The sequence below is a fragment of the Micropterus dolomieu genome, linkage group LG20, assembly GCF_021292245.1.
Source record: "Micropterus dolomieu isolate WLL.071019.BEF.003 ecotype Adirondacks linkage group LG20, ASM2129224v1, whole genome shotgun sequence".
NCBI lineage: Eukaryota > Metazoa > Chordata > Actinopteri > Centrarchiformes > Centrarchidae > Micropterus > Micropterus dolomieu.
The window spans coordinates 31,104,967-31,125,952 of record NC_060169.1 but is presented as its reverse complement, the minus strand read 5'-3'; the positions used below and the strand labels follow the sequence as shown (position 1 = coordinate 31,125,952).

Sequence of the window (20,986 nt, the reverse complement as noted above, 5' to 3'; positions counted from 1 at the left end):
AAAAAAAAAAAAATGGGAAAACAGAAACATTACACTGAATGAAATGTAATGTTGTGTCCTCACATCATTGCATACACATACACGAACAAACAGACACACACGGCAGCTCACCCAGCGATGTTGCTGATGGAGAGACTCTTCGAGAGATTGTTGCCATGGAAAGGCATGATGCTGGTGTGTCTCCGTGATGATGGGATCATCAGGGAAGAATGGTCTTCAGGGGACAAGATGGCTGACCAGGGGCGCTCCCTTGTCCCACCAGCTGGACCGGAAGACAGATATTTTACAGGAGATAAATATGGTACTCATCACTGTGTACTATATAAAAAAGCCTTATTAACCTTCGGGTAAATACTGAACCTCGGAAGACTGCCTTCCACTACACTGCACCTTTGGAACTGAATGAAATACAGACAAAAGCCGATTTAAACTTATCACTATCTAGATTTGAAGTTAAGTCTGTCATTGTCTCTGATGTTGTATGTGCTGTTTTGTATTGTTTTTTTTGTACGTTATGCACTTTTGTTTGTCTGGTTATGTTTGTTGTTGTTTAATTTAAAGTCCTTTCATTTAAAAATAAGTACATTTTAATTGTTTTTATTTTCAATTATTAATAATAGCTTCATGGTAAAATAAAGTTTTATCCAATAGGTTTTCAAAAGTTTGACAGGTCTGAGGGACTAGAGAATTTGTTTAGTCTAAACAACTGATCTAAAAACATATACATATATATATATATATATATATATATATAGAGTTCATGGTGTTCTTCCCCAGGAGAGGCAATGTTTCCTGATGGCTTCTGCATAGAATCATAGCACAGAAACTGAGCACTCCCTAATTTGAAACCCTCAAATGTAAATACTCTGTATTTTTTTATTTATATAGCGCCTTTCTAGTCTTTTCAACCTCTCAAAGCTTTTTACTACTCTGCATTCACCATTCACACACATTCATACACTGGCGGAACAGCCACCAGGGGTAATTCGGGATTCAGCATCTCGCCCAAGGACACTTCGACATGCAGCCTGGGGGAGCCGGGGATTGAACCGCCGACCTTCCAATACGGGGAACCCGCTCTAACTCCTGAGTCACAGCTGCCCTAAAAGAACCCTAAAACTTGTTGTGAGTGTAAAAGAAGTAGAAATTAAGTATATATACTAAGTTTAGTTACCTTTGGTTCAAATAATTTCTAAAACAAGAAAACTCTAACAGTTAAGTGTTAAAATAGCTTCAGTGTGCTTTGGCATCCAGTCTGCAGATGAAAACTGGTAATGAAGATTTGTACAAAATCCAAGTTTGGCTTGACACTCACATTTGTTCCTCATCGTGACTGTAGGAATGGAGCTTGCATCTGGTACTGCAAGCTGCTGTTTAGCCAGAGAAGAAGAGAATAAAAGTGAATGTGGAGTTCAAATCAATACTGACTGCAGGACAACACAATACTGCAGAATCAGTGATGGAGTTACTCTGAGAGAACTTTTACCTTTATGTTCACCTTAGCACAAAGAGGCAGGCTGTCCCTGCAGCCCTTGTGGACGGAAGCATTACAGTCTGGAAAGAAAAGCAACAGAATGCTCAGTGAATACTATGAACATCATGGTGGAGGGGGTGTGGGTGTTGAGGGTGAGTGGAAAGGTAGAGGCTAGAAATTCTGACTGGTTTTCCTAGCCGGCCAGGAAACTCCACCAGCCCACTAATGAAAGCCAGACTGGAGCAGAGCATGTGATGCAATCGAGGGGTAACACAGCTCGTGGACGAAGGAGAAAAAAAAAGAAGGGAGACAGGCCGAGAAATGACACATGCAAATAAACACTGAATTGCATGGGAAAATTTCAATTATGTAAACATTCCCGAATCACCATTTTGGAAGGTTCATTATTCGAGATTGCTAAAATAAGATCTGCTCTGTAATCTGATCATGTTGAGTTAATGAAAGACTTTGACCATACTTTAAATTTCATACTGTCAAATCATTTCGTAAGAAATTACTTTGAAGCAGAAACCTTTCATGCTTATCGTACATACACACACGTGAAAAAACAAAAATACTATTGAAGTGGTCTATCAAGAAATGCCAGCGAGAGGAACAACAATCTCTGGTCGTGTCAATCTCAAGCTTCACAACAAGGCTCCACCAACTTTCCACCAACTTTCATAGAGGCATGTTTCCAGTAGACAGAAGTGTTTTAAACAGACAGGTTGCACAAGTAAAACCCACATCTAACCTTGTAACGCATGCTCACATGCATGCAACATTTCCGCTCTAAGGATTACATCAACACACTGACGCTCTCAGTTAGTGTGATATACTTTCTATACTCAAGTATAAAAAGGCAGAAACATTTACAGGGTTATGGGTTTCATTTTCACTTACACTACATTATCACCTCAAAAAAGGTGTATACACTCATGCTCCTGTCAAAAAGATTTGGATAAAAGTATCTAACTAATTATGACCCGCATAATAAAACAAGCTTAAATTTTTCTCTTCTTAAATGGTTTTATAGGGCATTTTACCACTTTTTGTGGACATCCAACTAATTCCAGCTGATCTCAGACAAAGGATCACTGTATTTGTCTGCTGAGTTGACACCAGCCAGACATCTGCGAAGTACAAACATCCCCAAAACACCCCCAGAGAACCATCTGTGGCTCCAACAACCCAAACGAGACCAACTGAACATAACAAGAGCTGGTTCTGCCAGTCTGAAGTATTTGAGGAAGACTGTGACCATTCAGGGGATCACTGTGATCCATCGCAGAGCTGGTTTCTCCTTTTTGGGCCTTTTTTGGAGTTGCGCCAAAGGCTTGTGCAATAAACTACATCCTCTTTAGGGCTGCTGCCGCTTCAGTGGAAAACAATGCAAAAACTGTTTAGTTGTGGGTACTGAAAGTCTGATGGCGTTACATTAGAAGAAGCCCTTTAGAAAGTTTTACTACTTCAAACTAATCATGAAGCTGGTTCAGCCAAGTATGGGCAATTCTGCATGGCCGAAGCTCTTTTTTGACATTACAGCACACATTTATTTAAATGATTGTTTTCTGATGCTTGATTGTTCTCATCAGCAAAACTAAAAGCAAGCCTAGATATTCTATTATGATCAGTGGACAGGCAAAATAAATGTTTTTTGTCCATAAATCAAACTTATATGGTCCAAAAGCACTGTCTGAGCCTTTATAATAAGTTGATATGACCAAATAGCATGTTCTTATTTCTCCTTACACTATATTCAATGTTGTTTTCCCAGCAGTGCAGAGCACTTAGCCTGCTTTCAAATTAGAAATGAACAATGTTAATAATAGATTACAACACTTTGAAAAAGGGCTTTAATTAGACTTGAAGCAACAGGAGTCCTGACTAGGGAGAAACAATGAAAGAAACAAAAACTGGAATGAAAGAACAATGAAAATAAGAAAAAGAAGTGAACAGACTAAGTACTTACGTGTGCAATGGAAAGCCTCCTTGTTGTTGAAAGTCTTATTGCACTGGGAGCACTGGGCTGCCTGGCCGAGGCTGACTGGTGTGAATACATGACCGTTAACCACCTTCTTGTCCTTCTCCTTGCCATCCTTCTCTTTATCCCTTTTCTCTCGTTCCTTTTCCTGCACAGATGGAATACTTCCATAGTTAAGAACACAAAACCAACCATGCCAGGAGAGGAAGGTAACTTTCAGTTCAATAATTACTTTCATACCAGCCAATTAGATGTTTAGAACTGTGCTTAGTGCCCTGTAGAGTAGACTAACATACCAGAAATTGACTAAATGTCTCAGCATTTGGCCAGTTGCTTATGTTAAATTCCAAACTGAATCCAGCAGAGCAACATTATTACTCTGATGTACTACACAGCAGGAGCTTTGCATATTAAGTGATGCATTACTTATGCTGACAACAAATTGTCTCGTTAAGACACTATTGTAAATGTAGTGCATCTTTGTTTCAGGGAGTCAGACAAGACAATGGCATTTTCTTTATAAACTGATAATTCGGTATATTTTTATAGGATTACTGGTGGAGGTTTATATTGCTGGAGATGATGCTGAGCAGAACATACAAACTTTGACATTCGAGTTACCAATTATAGCGACCACTTCTACCAAAGGACAATACATTTTCATATTACATATTGTGTTTACTCAACCACTGTAAAGCTTTTATTCAAACCATCTTATGATGAAAAAGCAGAGAAGACTTTAGAGCGATGAAACACACTTCTGCAAGATGCAGGATGCATGACTACTGGCGGAGACACACTGTCTGGGAATCAAATCTCTGACCTTTCCATAACAGGGTAGTCTTTCTGTTGCCTCTGCATTAATGGACGAGGTCATCCTCAGCTGTTGGTCATCTTGTACACTGAGCTGAATCACAATCCCATAAAGTAATGCAGAGAAGAACAGAACTCTTATTCTGTTGGATTTACATCATACATCACAGTGCCTCCACCCAAACCCAGAGGAAATGGGAAAATGGAGTTTCCAGCACATTTTAATGGCCGGCCCTGGGCTTCTTGGTTTGAGGGGACCACAAAGCTCTGACATACTAGAGCTCATTTTGTTTAGTAGCTTCAAGATACCATAAGGCTGACTGGACCACAGCAAGCCTGCATGTTTTATAGGCATTACAACACTTAGCAATCATTCTCATTTCCTGCAACAACTGTCTAACCAAAGCAGAAACACATCAACAAACTTCCATGAACTAGAGGCGTGATAAAGTCTTTGTCACCACAGTAAACTTTCTAAGAATCATTTTTAAAAACCATGCCTGTTAAAAGTACAACTTATTAGAACAATACAGGAAGCAAAGACGGCTGTCAGCACATTTATTTTGTCTACACGCACTTTCAACAGGAGATGTGATCACTTGTGACAACTAAACCAGAGCTTTAAACAAATAGACGATCTAGTCAGACATACTGTAACAGGCACTGACTTTACTGGAAAAAGACATGAGCCCAGACGGCAGCGGCGGTCACTTTTAACATGATACTTGTCTCTTTCACCACACGTTGACAGGGAAATCAGAGCACTGATAGCATACCTCTGGCCAACCTTTCCATTTCAATGAGAAGCCATGGCTCCCTTGGAATCTCCTGTATAGCATCCCTGGCTGTGGCTGAGCGTCTGAAGCTACAACCAGCACTGAGGCTCCTTCAGGAAAGCTGCAATGAGGAAGTGACTAGCTTGCAACCGGAGGTACTATTACTGAAATGACTCTTCGCTCTGGTACAGACGCTGTCTGTCAGAACTGCACAAACTAGATCCAATTAGAAGTTTAATGTTGTCTGTGAGAGGTGGGGTCTGTGTGGTTGCTGAGGTGGCTATTTTGGTTGTCACTGAATATATAAATAGATTATGGATGCAATCAAACAAACATTTGCCAAAAAATTCAAGCTTTACTTATTGTCTTCAGTCTGACTGTGGTGAGCTTCTTCCGAATCCTGTCACTTTAAAAGCAAAGCGATGACTGAGGTTAGCAATGAGATTATAAAACCGCAGCCAACTCTGTCTTCCTGTTTTACTTCCTGTTCACCCCGAGTCTCTTTGCAAGGGCTGCCAAATTACAGACAGCAAACACAAGTTTAAGTTTTAAGCAACTATATATAGTCACTTCCAAAACAGGACTATTTATCGGTGTCATTTTAAACTCTAAACAAAAATACTATGACTTCCAATCATAAGTGAGGTACACATGACAAAACTATTTTTCTTTCACTAAAATGATTTTACCTGATAGATAGAATAAGCATTGCCATCACTCACAATGTAATAAGAAATGACTACAATATTCTCAATGGATAAAATGACCTGACATGGCTTTGTGTAAGAAAACAGATGACTTTGACCACATCTTACACCGGAGATTTACATCTGTGCTTAAAACCAAACCTACTTGGGAAATCTGATTGGGGTTGTTACAAGATCCAGTGACTTGCCCTAAAGCAAGATACGTAACCCACAACTGTTCGACTGGAGCTATTCAGAGGCAGACAGAAGAACATACACTGGGCAGCCCCTGGTGTGACCGTAGAGCAGTGTGAGGCTGAAAAGCTGCCTGGTGTCAGTCATCCTTGCTTGAAGGAATAAAGTCTTGCCACAGTTTCATTAAGGACAATTCAACTTTACTAAGGATAATTAAAAACTCTATGTTCTCTCACCCTGGTCTTTTTGTACATCTTGTTCTTGAGGTAGCTGAAGGTCCGGCTGACTTTCGTCACGCTCTTTCCCTCAGTGTCGCTCCGCAGAGGGCCAGGCTCCTCCTCTGATATGCTGGTACACACACATACACAAACATTTCATTTCATCCTCAAAACAGCTGCATCAGAAGACTTAACTGTTCACACATTCTGAAAATGGTCCTTTGCAACACCACTATGGAGAACCATTTGACTGCTATCAAGAACCTCTCCACACGGTTTCTTTATAGGACTATACAGGTCCCAGCTGCAGTAAAAATTTTCTGATAATGTGTATGTGCAGAGTTGGACTGACCTGTATGCTAGTGATCCAGAGGCGCTGGAAAACGACCTCATACCTGGAAATAAATGAGAGGAGAGTCTTTTTTTATTCACTGTATTTGCTGTGGTGGAAAATCTCCTACCTATTTAAGGCAGCAAAAATCTCTGTTTAGGAGTTAACACACTAACCACCAGGTCAACATGTTTTCCCTGAATATACAGCACGTGAATGACCTTACTGACCTCACAGCATGTCTACATTGGAGGCGTTTCAGTCATCTGTTTCACACGCATCTGACAGATATGCTTCTCTTTATTATCAATCCAGATGTCTACACAGACTGCGTAACAGCTTGCGTTTACTCGCACAACACGAGAGTAAACACAATCCGGAGCAAAATTTTGTGCTTCAAGTCTATTTTTTCCATTTTAAGCACCTAATTTTGTAATTAGGTAATTGAGTATCAGGCTCTGAGTCCTGCCAAAAGGCAGGTGACCTACACTCAATACACTGCCTGAACACATCCCATGTAGACACTCACGGAGCACTGAGGCTGCTTCTTTACTAACATGCAGCTGTATACACATAGTGAAGAGACTCATGCTTGTGAACAGAAGGTTGTCAGTTCCAGTCCTGGCTACAAGAAGCACAAAACAAAATGACACTGATGCCAGAAGTTGAAGCAGAAGTACTGCATTTACAAGCAGTTAATGGCTGCGAGATGCTGGCTCCAGAAAATCTCTGACTGCATAGATATTCAACTTCCAAATACAATGTAAAATTTTCCCCACAAGATATTATTGTCTCAATACCTAATCACATTTCATTTATTTTGTGTCTTGGCTATCTACCCAAGCCCCACCCAGGTTCCAGGAACTACCAAAATGTTAGTATTTTTCAATTAATCTTTCACCTAGTTGTATTTTAATCAGATTGCAAGTAATATAAATCAAAGCATACACTGTAGTCTTATAAATAATCCCCACAGAGTCTTTTCTTATTTGGTATCAGTGAAATGTAGGTATGCATCTTTTATAGGGAACAATTCTGTGTCCTTCTAAACAATCAGTTCTACCCAATAGTCTGATGTACATGCAAATATGAAAAGCACTGCTTGCCTGCTCTGCATCAGGAAGTCAAACCCACAACAGGATAATGAAGGCAACGTCTTGGCCTAACTGTTGCTAGCCACACAGTCAAGGAGACATAGGACACTAATGCAAATATCTCACAGATAAGAAAAAGGAAGGCTCAGTGTCTTTAACTAAAAGGTGACAGGCTCACATTTATCTGGAGAGAAGAAAGGGCTTCCATAGTTCACCTGCATTTTTATTTTTTCCCCTCTTTCTCAGTTTCATTTTTGCAAAGAGACAAAACTGGGACTGATCTAAGTAAAGGTCAGCTAAATACTGGGCTGGTTAAGGGACAGGAGAAGCCAAGGTCTTATTTAGTTGATGATTTAATGTCCTCAACAGGAATTAACACAAAGCCTGGGTGAAAGGTGGTTTTCTACACAAATAATTTCGCTACAAACTCATTCTAATTGCACATTTTTTACTGCAAGCAGCTTAATATCAGCAGTAATTAGTGGTTTTCCTATGACAAGTTTGTTGCAGCTGAACTTTTGGGCGTCATTGCCCTTCAGCATCTAGTTGTGTTCAGGCTTAAATGCACATCTTCCTGCTACTGCAAAAGCGTACATAATACAGAGAGCACCCAGTGCAAAACTGTTAAAACTAAAAGGTCACACTTAACTTAAGGCCGCATGTGTACGCTTAATTTAGTAGGATATTCAATACAATCCATTATGTGCATTTTGTGATGGAATATCATAATTTTGTTTTTCAGCATAACCGGTTTCCCCTTCAGCCGACCTTGTCTTCATCTATGTAGAGTCTGGGTGATTTCAAAAAGAGTTGTTGGAGATAGGATAGGAGGGAGATCTTACTGTACTTTGGGTTACAGGTGGGCACATGGATACAAAAACTCTGGGTTCCTTGATCAAAACACAACTTTTGTTTGGCTGCACTGCTTACCACCATTTGAACTGGACCCTTTTCTGCAAGATGAGCCATCATTGCTTTCTTATTTACATAATGAGTAGTACTGGCACCTTTGTTGCAGCTCTTTAAGGAGGGGATCCAGGACTCTTAACAGAAAGTGCTTCTGTTCTGATTCTGACAACACAGCTATTTTCTACTGCAGCTATTTTTACAGTACATTACTTACTCATGTTATCCTCATCATCGCTAGATGAAGAGTCCCCATAAATGAACTGAGACTTTGATTTGGTGAGCATGGGGGAAAGGTTGAAAGAGAAGGAAATCCGTCTCTTACGTCTCAGGCATCCCACCGCTGGGAGGGGGGAATGAAGGAAAGAACCACAGCAGGAACTGATCACTTATTAAAATTAAGTAATTTTATAATAACAGTGAGGATAGGGGATAGGAGGTAGAAATGTCACAATAAAGAGAAACTTTACTACCTGACCAATTAAGTGGTGATGACAGCAAGAAATCATTTAAAGGCCCTGCACACTCGCACAGGTGTTTTTACTTATTCTGACTAACCAGATCGTTGCTCAGGTTTGGACTTACATGATATCTCAGAACTTAATGAACCAATAAGCATGATAAAGGCATAAACCTTAATCAGAGGGTCAGACAGATGTCAATCAAACACATAAAGTGTGTACTTACACAGAGGTCTAATCAAGCAAATAGGTGAAAACACCTGTGTAAGTGGGACCGGTACATGTGTATGTGTGTATGGCCTACACAATAATTGAGAAAATGGATCCCTCTGTATTTAATTACAATGTTACTGATCTAACACACACTTCAACTTCCTCCCCTCACATACCTAGATAATCATGTATCGAGTGACACTTCTCATTATACCCATAACTGTGCTCCTTTTGCACACTGGGACTTCTGATCTTAATAAATAGAAGCATGTGAAGGACATTTATTGATAAAGAGGCCAGAGAGGCTTGATGTTATGTAACTGTAATGGATTACTGAAGGTACAACAGAAAAGCAGCCTCACAACTTGTCACTCACCATCAATGTCTCTCTGGCTGATGGCGAGCATGGATACAGACTTGGTGAGGGGCAGTGTCATGGGAGGACAGCTGTTTCGCAGAGGCCTATACCGCCTTGATTTCTGGAGCAAGAGACACAAAACTGCGTCAAACACAGTGGATTACAATGTAAAGAAGGACACATTACCAGGCAGAGATAACGTGGAACAAAACATTACCAGCAACTAAAATGGAAACAGGAACGGTAAACTAAAAAGGGAAACTACACAAATGATTTGACATGTTGTGTTCACTATTTGTTTTAATATCAGAGCAGGGGAGAAGCCGCCTGAGGAAAGTTATGTTCATTAATTCTTACTAATCCCCAAACTGACAAGTCTCAAAGTTCTCCTGACTGTTTATAAGTCTGTTTGTAAGTCTTGTTTATGTATAAGCACATCCACGTTTCCTCTCCTCTCCTGATGTGTGTGTGTGTGTGTGTTAGCTGACCAGGTCATGTAGTCTCCCATGCTCCCCAAGCTCCTCCTGCTCCTCTGTCAGAGAAACCAGAGAGCCCCTGTCATCGCTGTCATGTCGGGGCATCCTTGAAGGCTCCAGGATTTGGGGCCCCTGGGCGGTGGGGCCCCTCAGCTCTTCCTGACCCCCACTGAGCCCCTCTAGGCTGTAGCTGTATGGACAAGCAGAAGGCAGAGATGACCTTAAAGAAGTAATGACTGTACTGTACACATAACAGCACACTCCACTAGTTTCTCTGAACTATTCGTCACAGCTTTCAGGTTACACACACAGCTACAACAAACACAAACACACACACACAGACATGCACTCAAGCACCTGTTGACAGAGACACACACAGCTGGTCCTGCACAGTGTTTAGCCAGCTGAGTTATAACTGGGCTCTGGAGCAGATTTACGACTGGAGCAGCGGTAAATGACTTCCAACATCAGCATCAGCATAGAGAGCTCTGCAGTTGTGATTTACAAACCCAATTACATCGATCTATGACTGGAAATAAGAGGCCTTGAAAAATCCAATACAATGATTATGGCGAGGAAAACTACAGCTACATTTCAGGATGAGCTATGCTACACGGATGCAGCTCTATTTGCTTCAGAACGGACTCTGTGATAGTTAAAGCTCCAGCAGTAAATCTTTGTTATCTTCAGCTCTTGGGTTTGTATGGCAGTCCATTATCCATCAGTCCAACACATTCAAACATAACTAACCTAAACTGGACCAAAAGAAAAATGACTTGGTGATTATCAGTTATCAGCGTCGAAGAGCACTCACCTATCCTCAGGGCTGTGAATGTAGATGACTATATCTGTCATATTGTATGCCTGCTTCTTGCCAGTATTATTTCCTACTATCCTGCAGAGCCACAAGGTCCTCTGTACTAAAACATGAACACCACCAGCAGCTCTCTGCTGTAGGAAGCTACTGACTGACTGGTCACTCACCAAAACACATGCACACACGCCCACAAAAACGGCAAATGCAAATTCAAGTAGCATGTAAATACAACCTATTCAAACTAGGTCATGTGCTCTTAGCGAGAAAAAACACACACACAAACACACTGTACCTGAGGGAACTAACTACTTCCACATCGTGGCTGAGGGGAACAACAGGAGGGGACCAGTTGACAGCAGAGTGTGAAGTGGAAGGGTTAGTCAGGGGAAGAACGGAGATAAAGAGGAGTGATGGGAAGTATGGCAGAGTGTGAAGCAGGTAGAGGAGGACATGAAAAGGACGGAGTTAAAGGGATGTCTAAAGACAGAGACAGTATCCTGGCACAATGCTACTGTTCCAAGTATGTACAGTAGATCATTTCCCATTATCAACTTAACATATTTATAGTTTTTATATTTGACGAGTTAAGTTAATTTCTTGTTGCAGTGTTGTGGCAATATTAAAAGCAGACAGGAAATACCAGAAATGCAATAATGTCAGAATAACCAAGGTAGAATAACCAAGGTACAATGAACAACTAACTGAAATCACTGCTGTGGTAGGCACTGCTTCTTGAACGTGAAAGATGTGGCCCAATGGTTAGAGGTGCTGCCATAAGAGAGAGAGATATAGAGGAGCGCTGATACGCATCAGCATATCAAATCAAAATAACTAAAAACTAATAATTTCTCCAATACAAACTTCATTTGTGTAAAAACATCAATGCTCAGACGACAAAGAGTAGACAACATTTAAGAGCACCTTAAAACAGTGAAAGATGTCCACCAGTGGGGTTTACCATAAATAAATAATAATCCTAATCATAATATTTATATATGTGTCCTGATATGATATGTCACCTGATATGTGACAAGAATTTGCAGCACAGAAATGTTAAAGAAAGAATGTTTTATGTCAACAATTTGTACTCCAGAGAGCACTGACAACCTTTACTTTTCAACTATAAAAAAATCCTGCGGAGAATATATCTGGTTCTAAATTATTTAACCAGATTTAAGTGATCATTATTAAACATTAGAGTATGCTAAAAAGCAATTGAATAAAAATTCTGCATCACACATGCACAACTTCCACGCTGTTTTTACTGCTGTGGCACAGTGTCTTCTCCAGGACTAAATTCAAAACTCCTCAGATGCCTTCACCGTCTTGAAAAATTCCCTCCAGGAACTTAAAAAAATTCCTCTCACTCTCTTGCCAGTACAGTCCTCTGAGCCTCCAGAGCTAAACTCCCTTCTTTCCGTGTGGCTGATTGTTATTACCACTGCAATACAAAACACCAGTGTGTCTCAGCCATCTTTTTGCCACAATATCCCTTGCACATTCCAACAGGGTGAAAGAGAGCAACATTTTTCAGTGCAGTTGCCTACAGGGATGGAGCTCAATGCAGCAGTAGTTCAGCAAGAATACATAAAAAAGTGGGAGGACGACAAAGGCTACACCTACATGGATTTGCCATTGCACTTCACCTAGCAATAAGTCAATGATAACAATACGTGAACTGATGAATGTGATTCATAAGTACCTTCTCCTGTGAAAGGTCCGCTTCCCCTCACCAGGGCTACGGATGGAACTGGAGGTGATGGATGAGATAGAGACAGGAAGTGATGGATGATGGGTGAGATGAGTTGGGATGTGAGGGGATGGCAGGTCAATTAGAACATAATGAATGAATGAACGAACTAATAATATTTGCTGATGGGACCATAATCTTTTAGGGAGGTTGGATATTGTTTGTGTGTGTGTATAAAGCTCGCGCCACCAGGTTAGAGGAGTGATAACATGGCATTTGTTGAGAATAATGATCTTAAGGGAATCATTTAACATTTTGGAGCATGCACTTATTTGCTTTCAAGCTGAGAGAGTTAGATGAGAAGAATGACACCACTCTCATATCTGTCCATTAAATATGAAGCTGGGATTCATTTTGTAGCGATTTAACAAAAGACAAAATATGTTAATGAGTGAGCTTTAGAGGTGCTGGTAGGTGGATTTTGTTACCAGGCTAGCTGTTTCCACATCTTTCCAATCTTTAAATATTTTCAACTACTGAAAAACTTCAGAAAATTTTGTGGGGTCAACACGACCCCATTTGAAGGCACCAATAGTCAAAGAAATGTCAGGACAGTCCTTGTGCTTAACACAGCATGGAGCAACTTTTGTCTAAATGGTTTGTCTTAATTGCTTTGCATGCTTCACATGTGCTCCAGGTGTGTCACTTATCTACAAAGGGCACCTTCGGTCAAAAAATTATACTTCTTTTCTCATTAGTTACACTGTAAAGAAAGACTTCATATGAAAGCTGGTGGTAATGGTTGTTTCTGCTCAACCTGATTAGCATAGAAATAGCAGCTGATGAAAGTCTAAAGCAGTTGTCTTTCTGTTTTCACTCCAAACATCGTGGCACAGGCCTTTCATTGCCTGGCAACTACTCTACGGCAGTCTGCAACAGGCCGCTGTTCTAGTACAGAAGACAAACTAGATGTCAAGGTCTTTTTTTTTAATGTGCTCTGCATTAGTGTTGCCAGTGTGTTGATGTAAGTGTGAAGTAGTATGTGTTAACTAATGACTACTGTACATGCACAGGAGGAGGAAACACTCAACATAGCACAGAGGGAGTGACATCAACAACTCTATAATACTGACATCTGCACACATCAGGTCTACTGACATCCACTGTCCAGGACAAAAGAGTAACATCCCTATGTCACAATCAATTCAACTCCATCCATAATGTAATTAGAAGTTTTTTATGTTTAAGAACCTATCATCCAGTACCCTTCCCAGCCTCACCTCCTCTGGTTCATCTCTGCGTCACCCCCGTTGTTTTTTCCAGGACCCCAGCTGTGGCGGCGAAGAGGTGACAGGGAGCGGATGCTGTTCCGGAGGAGACAGGAGCGCCGCGGCACCTCTGTTACTCTGTCTTTAGCCTCTTCTTCAGCTTCTCCTGCGCATCCTCCTGCTCCACCACTTTCCAGTCCTACAGTGGCAGTAGTCCCGGTCTTGACGCCCTCCTCTGGGCTCCAGCTGCATTCCAGGCCCTGGCTGCCCTCGGGACTGGAGCTGGATGGACCGACACTGGCGGTGTCGTCTGTGGAGGAACAGGACACGGAAACCTCGCTTGCACTGTCTCCTCCCGTTACTGGTTCCTCATTCTGCAGACATCCAAGAAATATATATATGATTATCATTAAAAAGCCTCACTGCCCAGTATTATGCGCCTATAGGGATCTGTCACAGTAAAATAAACCATCACTTTTAGGTTGTGTGTATCATGAACCACAAGAATTGATTTATTCATAAATTTATAAAAAATTTGTGAACTCAATGTCAAACTCTAAAAATGGTGATTTATTATTTATTATTATTCACTTCCTTCCCACATTTATTCATCAAGCTACAGTGGAAAGTGAACTATAGTCCAGTGTTAATGCCTTGCTCACAGGGCCACACAGGAAGTGGAACCTTTAACCCTGAAACACAGGAAAATAACTTTTTGGTCATCCAGCGGTAGTAACAGGGGAATACTTCAAATCTATAGGCCAACTTCACTATTTTATTACCCACACAGATGAAGAATATAATGCAAAAAAATCGAGTAGAATAGAATACAATGAAACAGGAGAGAATAGATGTCCTTCAAATTATTGTAAATTACCTAGCCTATCACGCTGTATATCCATCAGCATTTCTTCACTGAAGCATGCAATGAATTAAGAGAGTGCTGGAGAGCTGTTTAACCCACAGGAATGGGATATAATGAGGACCAAATGGCAAAGCGTAGGAATAATGAGCCAGAGCCACTTTATAGCAACACTGACATTAAAACAAACACCAATAAATGATGGCAACCTTGTGGAAGCCTTTCCCAGGAAAATCTCTCTCTCTCTCTCTCTCTCTCTCATTGCCAAAGCATCATACATGCTACATAAGAACAATCAACCCCATACATTTCATTAAACAAGTAATTAAAGCGTAAAGTAATCTATGTGTGTTTATATAAATTAAAAAATATTAAAAATAAAAATAAAAATTAATTGATTAAAAAATAATAATAAATAAAAAGAAAATCAGTATCAAATGTAAAAAAAAACAAACAATTACTAAAATATCGAACGATCAAAATAATAATAATTTGAAAATCTGTACAATTATTTATCAGTCTGAGGTTCCACTGGTTGTCCTCACTTCATGGCATGAGGAGACATATTTTGCAGCAATTATTTCACATTTGGGCATTTCTCCCAGTAAATAGGGGAGTTTCTGTGTGTCTGATATGAATTCGAATTCGGGGTATATTTGGGAAATGTTTGCAAAGTGTTTTTGTCTTAGTGTTTTATATTTGGGGCATGAGGTTAGAGAGTGCATCTCTGTCTCTACCTGTCCTGTGTCAGACTGGGAGCAGAGTCTCTCCTCTTGTGGTAGCCAGCTCTGTCTGTGGCGACCCTTTCTATGGCCAGGTTGTGTTCACTCAGTCTGTTTGTTGTCAATATTTTTCTTAGTTTGGGACGTTTTATTGTACTCAGGTAATTTGCCAGTGTGAATTCTCTTTTTAGGGTAAGGTAACACTGTAATTTATTTTTGTATTTTGGTCGTTTCTTTCCAGTATACAATATATTTTTCTTTGTGCTTGCTGATAATTTGGTTTGGTCTGCTTGAATTGGTGTTGCTGTCCTGAGGCTGTTTGGGACTTGTTACTGCAGAGAGCCTCAGGACCAGCTGGCTGAGGGGACTCTTCTCTGGTTTCAGCTCCTGGTATGTTAGGGTTTTGTGATGATATGTCTGGGGGTTGATTTTAAGTGATTGTAAAATTTAAGTGATCTTTTCTGTATTCTGTTGGTTTTTTTTTTGGTGTTTTTCTCTGCACCTTACAGAACTCAGTATGGAAAAATTCTATGATTGTTTTGTCCCATTTGTCAAATTCATTATCAAGTTTTGGCCCCCACATTTCGCTACGATATAGAATTATTGGTTTGAGTACAAATTGGAAAATTTCAAGTCAGATTTCAATTGGAATATATATATTTTAATGTTTCTTTTTACTGCATAGAAAGCTCTCCTTGCTTTATCCCTCAGATCTTTCACAGCCATGTTGAAGTTCCCTGTGTATGTAATGTTGAGGGCCAAGGTAAGTGTAGTTTTTTGTGTGTTGTAATTTAGTGGTGTCTAAATAGAAATTGTGTGTAACCTGATTTCTGTATTGTTCCTGAAAGATAATTATCTTAGTCTTTGCTTAGTCTCTCTCTCTCTCTCTCTCTCTCTCTCTCTCTCTCTCGCTCTATTAGAGAAACACACACACCTACATTTTCCTTGGACTCCTTTTATCTAACAACTCTCTAATATAATCAAAGAATAATGCCACTAAAACATAATTAATAGTATTGGTAAATTCTCTTTGGCCAGATTCTTGTGGGAAAGAACTCCTGCATGCACACACACAGGTATGGGATAGTCCATTTAGAGCTAATTTGTAGGTGTGAGCTTTAACTGGGCCTATTGTACTGCCAGCTGCAGTGTAAGAGCCGAGCATAGAGCTGCTTCTGTTGGAGAGCTGGGAATGAAAGATCTGCTTTATGATGCAGACAAGACTTCCTCTGGGAGTAGGAGAACACATGCATTTGTGTGTGTGTGTGGGTGTTTGTGTGCGTATGTATACATTTAGAGGAGAGAGTCTATGTGATTGCAGTGCATGTTTGTGAGTGACATGACTTTAGCTTTAGAGCTTGGCATAGGATTCAGCTGAATTTTAATCTTTATTTTATGTTTTAGGCATTTAGATGATGCCATATTCTTCCACACTGCAATAGGTCATCATTTAAAGTCAAAATGTCTTGGTCATGGACACATGGAGATGACACATTGACATGTTACTGGGATCCCTGCTATGGTCTATGGAGTTAAGAACCAGTTTTTCTACCCATTAATCTACAGAAAATGTACAGTATTGTATCTTGCAAAAGAAAGACAATTTCCCTTTAGAGAGCAGTGAAGAGATTAATCCACTCTTAATGAAGCTGAAGTTTGCTGCTGTGGTCTTTGTGTGGGATCAAAGCCTGTGAACGTCATGGCACATTTTGCCCATCCCAGTCTATCTACAGTGTCCTAATCCTCAGCCTCATACTGTATATTCCCAGGCAGCTGATATTATCTGCACTGAATTTTTCCATTGTTGTTTACAACAAAAAGTACATTTGGTTCACATTACCACGAGCATGTTTCAAGTGCTCAACACTGCAGAAACTGAGAGATACAAGTAATTCAACTTTAACCAAAGGAGCGGCTGACTTCAAATAGACTTTCAACATCAGCAGAGTGACAGCAGGGACCACAGCTTGCACTTCCCCAGCAGCAGTGTACAGCTGCCGGCTTAAAAAGATGCTTAGTAGATGTTTGGCATCTCAGCCTCGGGGTGCTGATAAATAAAAAGCCAAGCACAGACTGACAAAACAGCTACTTCATATATACTGTATAATCCCTGTAGGACTAGCTGCAGGGGCAAACAAAATATAGTCTTGCTGTTTCGCGTGAGTGAACTGGATGTTTGGACTATAGCCAGTAGAAGATTTGATGAAACGAACCCTGAATTCACTGCTAAATCAGACTTAATACAATGTCTATTCTTTTACATTTATTTATTGATCGTTTTGCAGTTTGGTTCTGTAATAACTGGTTATTACTCGTCAACATTGATTTTCAAAAAGTGAACCGAGTGATTTTTTCAGCTAATGCAACTTGCAAACTTCCAGTCACAAGCCCAGTTTGTCTGTCCTGGAGGCAAAGCTATTCCACCGAACAACAGCTACAAAGAGACAGGAGTGAATCTGACCTTTCTGAAGACGTTGTCATATCCAGGCTCTGCGTTTAGGAAGCTTTCTATGTCGCTGCCAGAGTCTCTGTGAGCTGTGGAAGGATAGCTGTTGGCACTGCTGGTTCTACTGGGCAAACTGGGAGATGCTGGCGAGTGTGAGGATCCTGAAAGACATGAGAACAATGTTTTAATAAATATAAATAGAGCAATATTAAGTATTAATGTGTAACTTGAGCCATCAGAAATATGAAGGCACAAGGAGAAATCTTGACATTTTAATCAGGAAAACATTCTGGCACAAAGTGATTAAAGTCAGATTCCATGTAACTTCTCTCAAAGAGAGGTCAGTTGTTAAACTGAAACACACCATGTTTCCCAAATAGTATTCATTCCCTTCTCTCAAACATAAGCAAGTCTGTTAGACATCAGTGAAAAGACTTCTGGGAATCTAAGAAGGTGTGAAAAGCCTGGTGGATCAATGGCAGACTGTCCTGACAAAAGCCGTCTGTGCCGAACAGCAAAGGCAAACAACTACTGTTTGTGTTTAACAGGTCTGAGGGCAGAAGTGAAGTTTAAATCTCAGGGGGAAAAAAGACAACTGAAAATGTTATTAATGTTTTACAAACCACCCTTCACATATACTAATAGTTACCCTGGGGCCACTTGGACACTTACGTTTAGAGACTTTCTGCTGTATTTTGTATGAAATTTAAAGTTAGAAGCAATTTTCACTTGAGTTTACGGTTGTTGGATCAGCAGCAATTAGATACATCATGCAGACAGTTTCAAGCCCAGTGTCTGCAAACATCAGTCACACTGATGTGTACATGAGTAAGTCACCACTTCCCCATCCGAATCATAGCCAGTAATGAATCACATTAAATATCTTCAGGACTGAAAAACAAATTTAAACCATTGCTCTCACTGTAAACACTTAGCATAAGATCCTAGTACTTCATCTTCAGTACTTCAAGTTCCAGTGCTCTTTAACAATAGCAGGTATTCAACAACAACCCACCGTGAGCCATTTGGGGGTTTAAACACATATATATTTCAGATGCCCCACCATTGAATAACAAGTAATCCACCCTAAAGTCTGCACACAGTACACATTTCTTATGCAACACCACTGTGGTGCTGTAGTTTTTTGTACATGTAAGGGCATGTACAGATAATATCCCAGGCCAAACTAAAAGAGGAACAGTGTACCCAACTACAGATGTATAACAGCAGGCTTACTTTAGCCAGATGCCAAGAGCAACTGGATGAGATCATTCACTGAGTTTGTTATTTTGCATCATTTCTGATGTCTATTTTTGCCCTCAAAAAAAGTGGAAGTTATTATTTATCCCTCAGGAACATTTTCCCTGTGCTCATGTGAGCAAAAGGAAGTTCCTTACTTGCATGCATGTGTGTGTGCAAGTGCTCATCCCTGAAGGTCAAGGATTCGGTGTGAAAATGTCTACAATTAACACCATTCATTAATAATTAAAGTTTGGTGCATCAGAATTGCACCAACCTTCTTTCCTTACAGAAAGAAAGTTTGCCCAAAATGCAATTCTGAGGGTGGACATTCAGCTGCAGTCAGCTGCTCAGAGGAAGGGGCCAACAGGGGGTCGGGAGATGGGACAAAGGGTTGCAGTTGGAGTGGTCAGTGACAGAGCCCATCGTTTTAGCAAGAATCTGTTACACAGCAATAACGCGTGAGCAAATGGGGGGCACAGTCACAGACTTCCTGCAACTGATTAACTGCTTACCACTGACCACTCACACACATGCATGCAAAAAACGTAGGTAGGTTGAAGGGGTGGTGCATCCAGCTGGGTCTTCCTCAGGCCTATCCACTTAGCCCTGACTGAAAGACTTCTAAGCCTAAAATGTCAAGAAGGACCAAGGTCTTCAGGATCACAATATGGACCAGTATAGTGGCACAGCACTCTCTCTCTCTCTCACACACACATTACAGACAACTTTAAACACATGATAAGATCACCTAAATGAGGAGCTCTCAAGTATTTATCCAGATATTGATTTCACTAGCACATAATTAAACTGAGAAGATGATGACGGAAATGAAAACAGAGGGTGGACAAGATAACACTCCAAATGTGAGAACTACACTGACCTTTGACCCCGTGTGCTGCAGAAGAGTTTAAGCTTGACCAAGGCGGTTTTGGAAGTTGATGAAAAAACATTTTATCCTTCATATGTCTAAGGTCACAAGCCCACCATTATTGGAGAAGCACAAAATGTGAATGTGAAATCTGGATGAGAATGTGTCTGTTTGTGTGTGGCAAGTGGTGGTGACAGAAGTGGATGCTGGGGGGTTTTCTCAGACTCCACCCCCTCACACCTGTCCACCACAACTAGCACGGGACTGTGAGCTTTGACAGCTGTCTTCCTCCCTCTCTTTCAAACAGAGCCCCCCCCACCCCACCACACACACACACACACACACACAGCAAAGTTAAAGAGAACAGGTGTAAAGCCCTCTGATGAGTCAGTGGGTGGTTGAGGCTGTTGGTTAAATGTTAATCAGCTCACACACCTGTAACCATTATGTTGAATAATAAGAAACATATTTTTAAATCTTTAATTTGACTTTAATTTACAGAGACTAATGGGGTCAATTTAGACCACATCCCCCCCCCGATTAAGAAGTTTGGTGAAATTTATAACATGTGCAAAAACACATTCTCACAGGTCAGTAGAAGCTACCATACTAATACTGTACTTTCTCAGGTCAATCTAATATTGCTTGCAATGCAAAGACTCACTTTGCTGGAGATTTCAATGCAGTTAAGAATATATGACAAAAGAAAAAAGAAGCCAGTCTGAACTCAGGAAGAGAAATGTGTATTGTTAGATGAATATGGCTGAAGAAAAATTGCAAAGTAGATACGATCCAAACAAATCATCCAGTCTGAAGCAATGAATGTGGTAAGAAATAACTGACAAGATAAAGTATCCATCGGGCTTCTGTCTAAAAACGCTTTTCTCTGCACACTTTCATAGCGTTAGTTGAGAGAAGTCGCCACTGAGGCTTCCTTAAGTGTTTCCCTACCTCTAAGTGCAGATTTTATCAGCAGTTACAGATAAAACCTTTATTTATTTTTTCTTCTACTCGTATATTTCCTCGTCCTGTATTTTCTAAAGACATGACATGTTAAATTTGTGCAATTGGGATGACTTTTTGCAG

General features: G+C 40.4%; 1 protein-coding gene across 7 annotated transcripts in view; it reads right to left on the bottom strand.

Moving 5' to 3' along the window:
- The window catches only part of LOC123958478 (A-kinase anchor protein 13), a 106,910-nt gene that overhangs the window by 25,544 nt on the left and 60,380 nt on the right, over positions 1–20,986 (bottom strand). For 4 of the 7 annotated variants that reach the window (XM_046031815.1, XM_046031817.1, XM_046031816.1 and 1 more), the window contains 11 exons: positions 17,806–17,951; positions 13,773–14,134; positions 12,505–12,552; positions 9,998–10,175; positions 9,528–9,630; positions 6,499–6,541; positions 6,165–6,276; positions 3,447–3,606; positions 1,487–1,554; positions 1,316–1,370; positions 112–262 (listed from right to left, as the gene is read on the bottom strand). In XM_046031815.1, coding sequence (XP_045887771.1) covers positions 112–262; positions 1,316–1,370; positions 1,487–1,554; positions 3,447–3,606; positions 6,165–6,276; positions 6,499–6,541; positions 9,528–9,630; positions 9,998–10,175; positions 12,505–12,552; positions 13,773–14,134; positions 17,806–17,951 — 1,426 coding nt within the window. The remainder of the gene's footprint in view (positions 1–111; positions 263–1,315; positions 1,371–1,486; positions 1,555–3,446; positions 3,607–6,164; positions 6,277–6,498; positions 6,542–9,527; positions 9,631–9,997; positions 10,176–12,504; positions 12,553–13,772; positions 14,135–17,805; positions 17,952–20,986) is intronic. The other 3 variants (XM_046031820.1, XM_046031822.1, XM_046031818.1) reach the window with 2 other exon arrangements.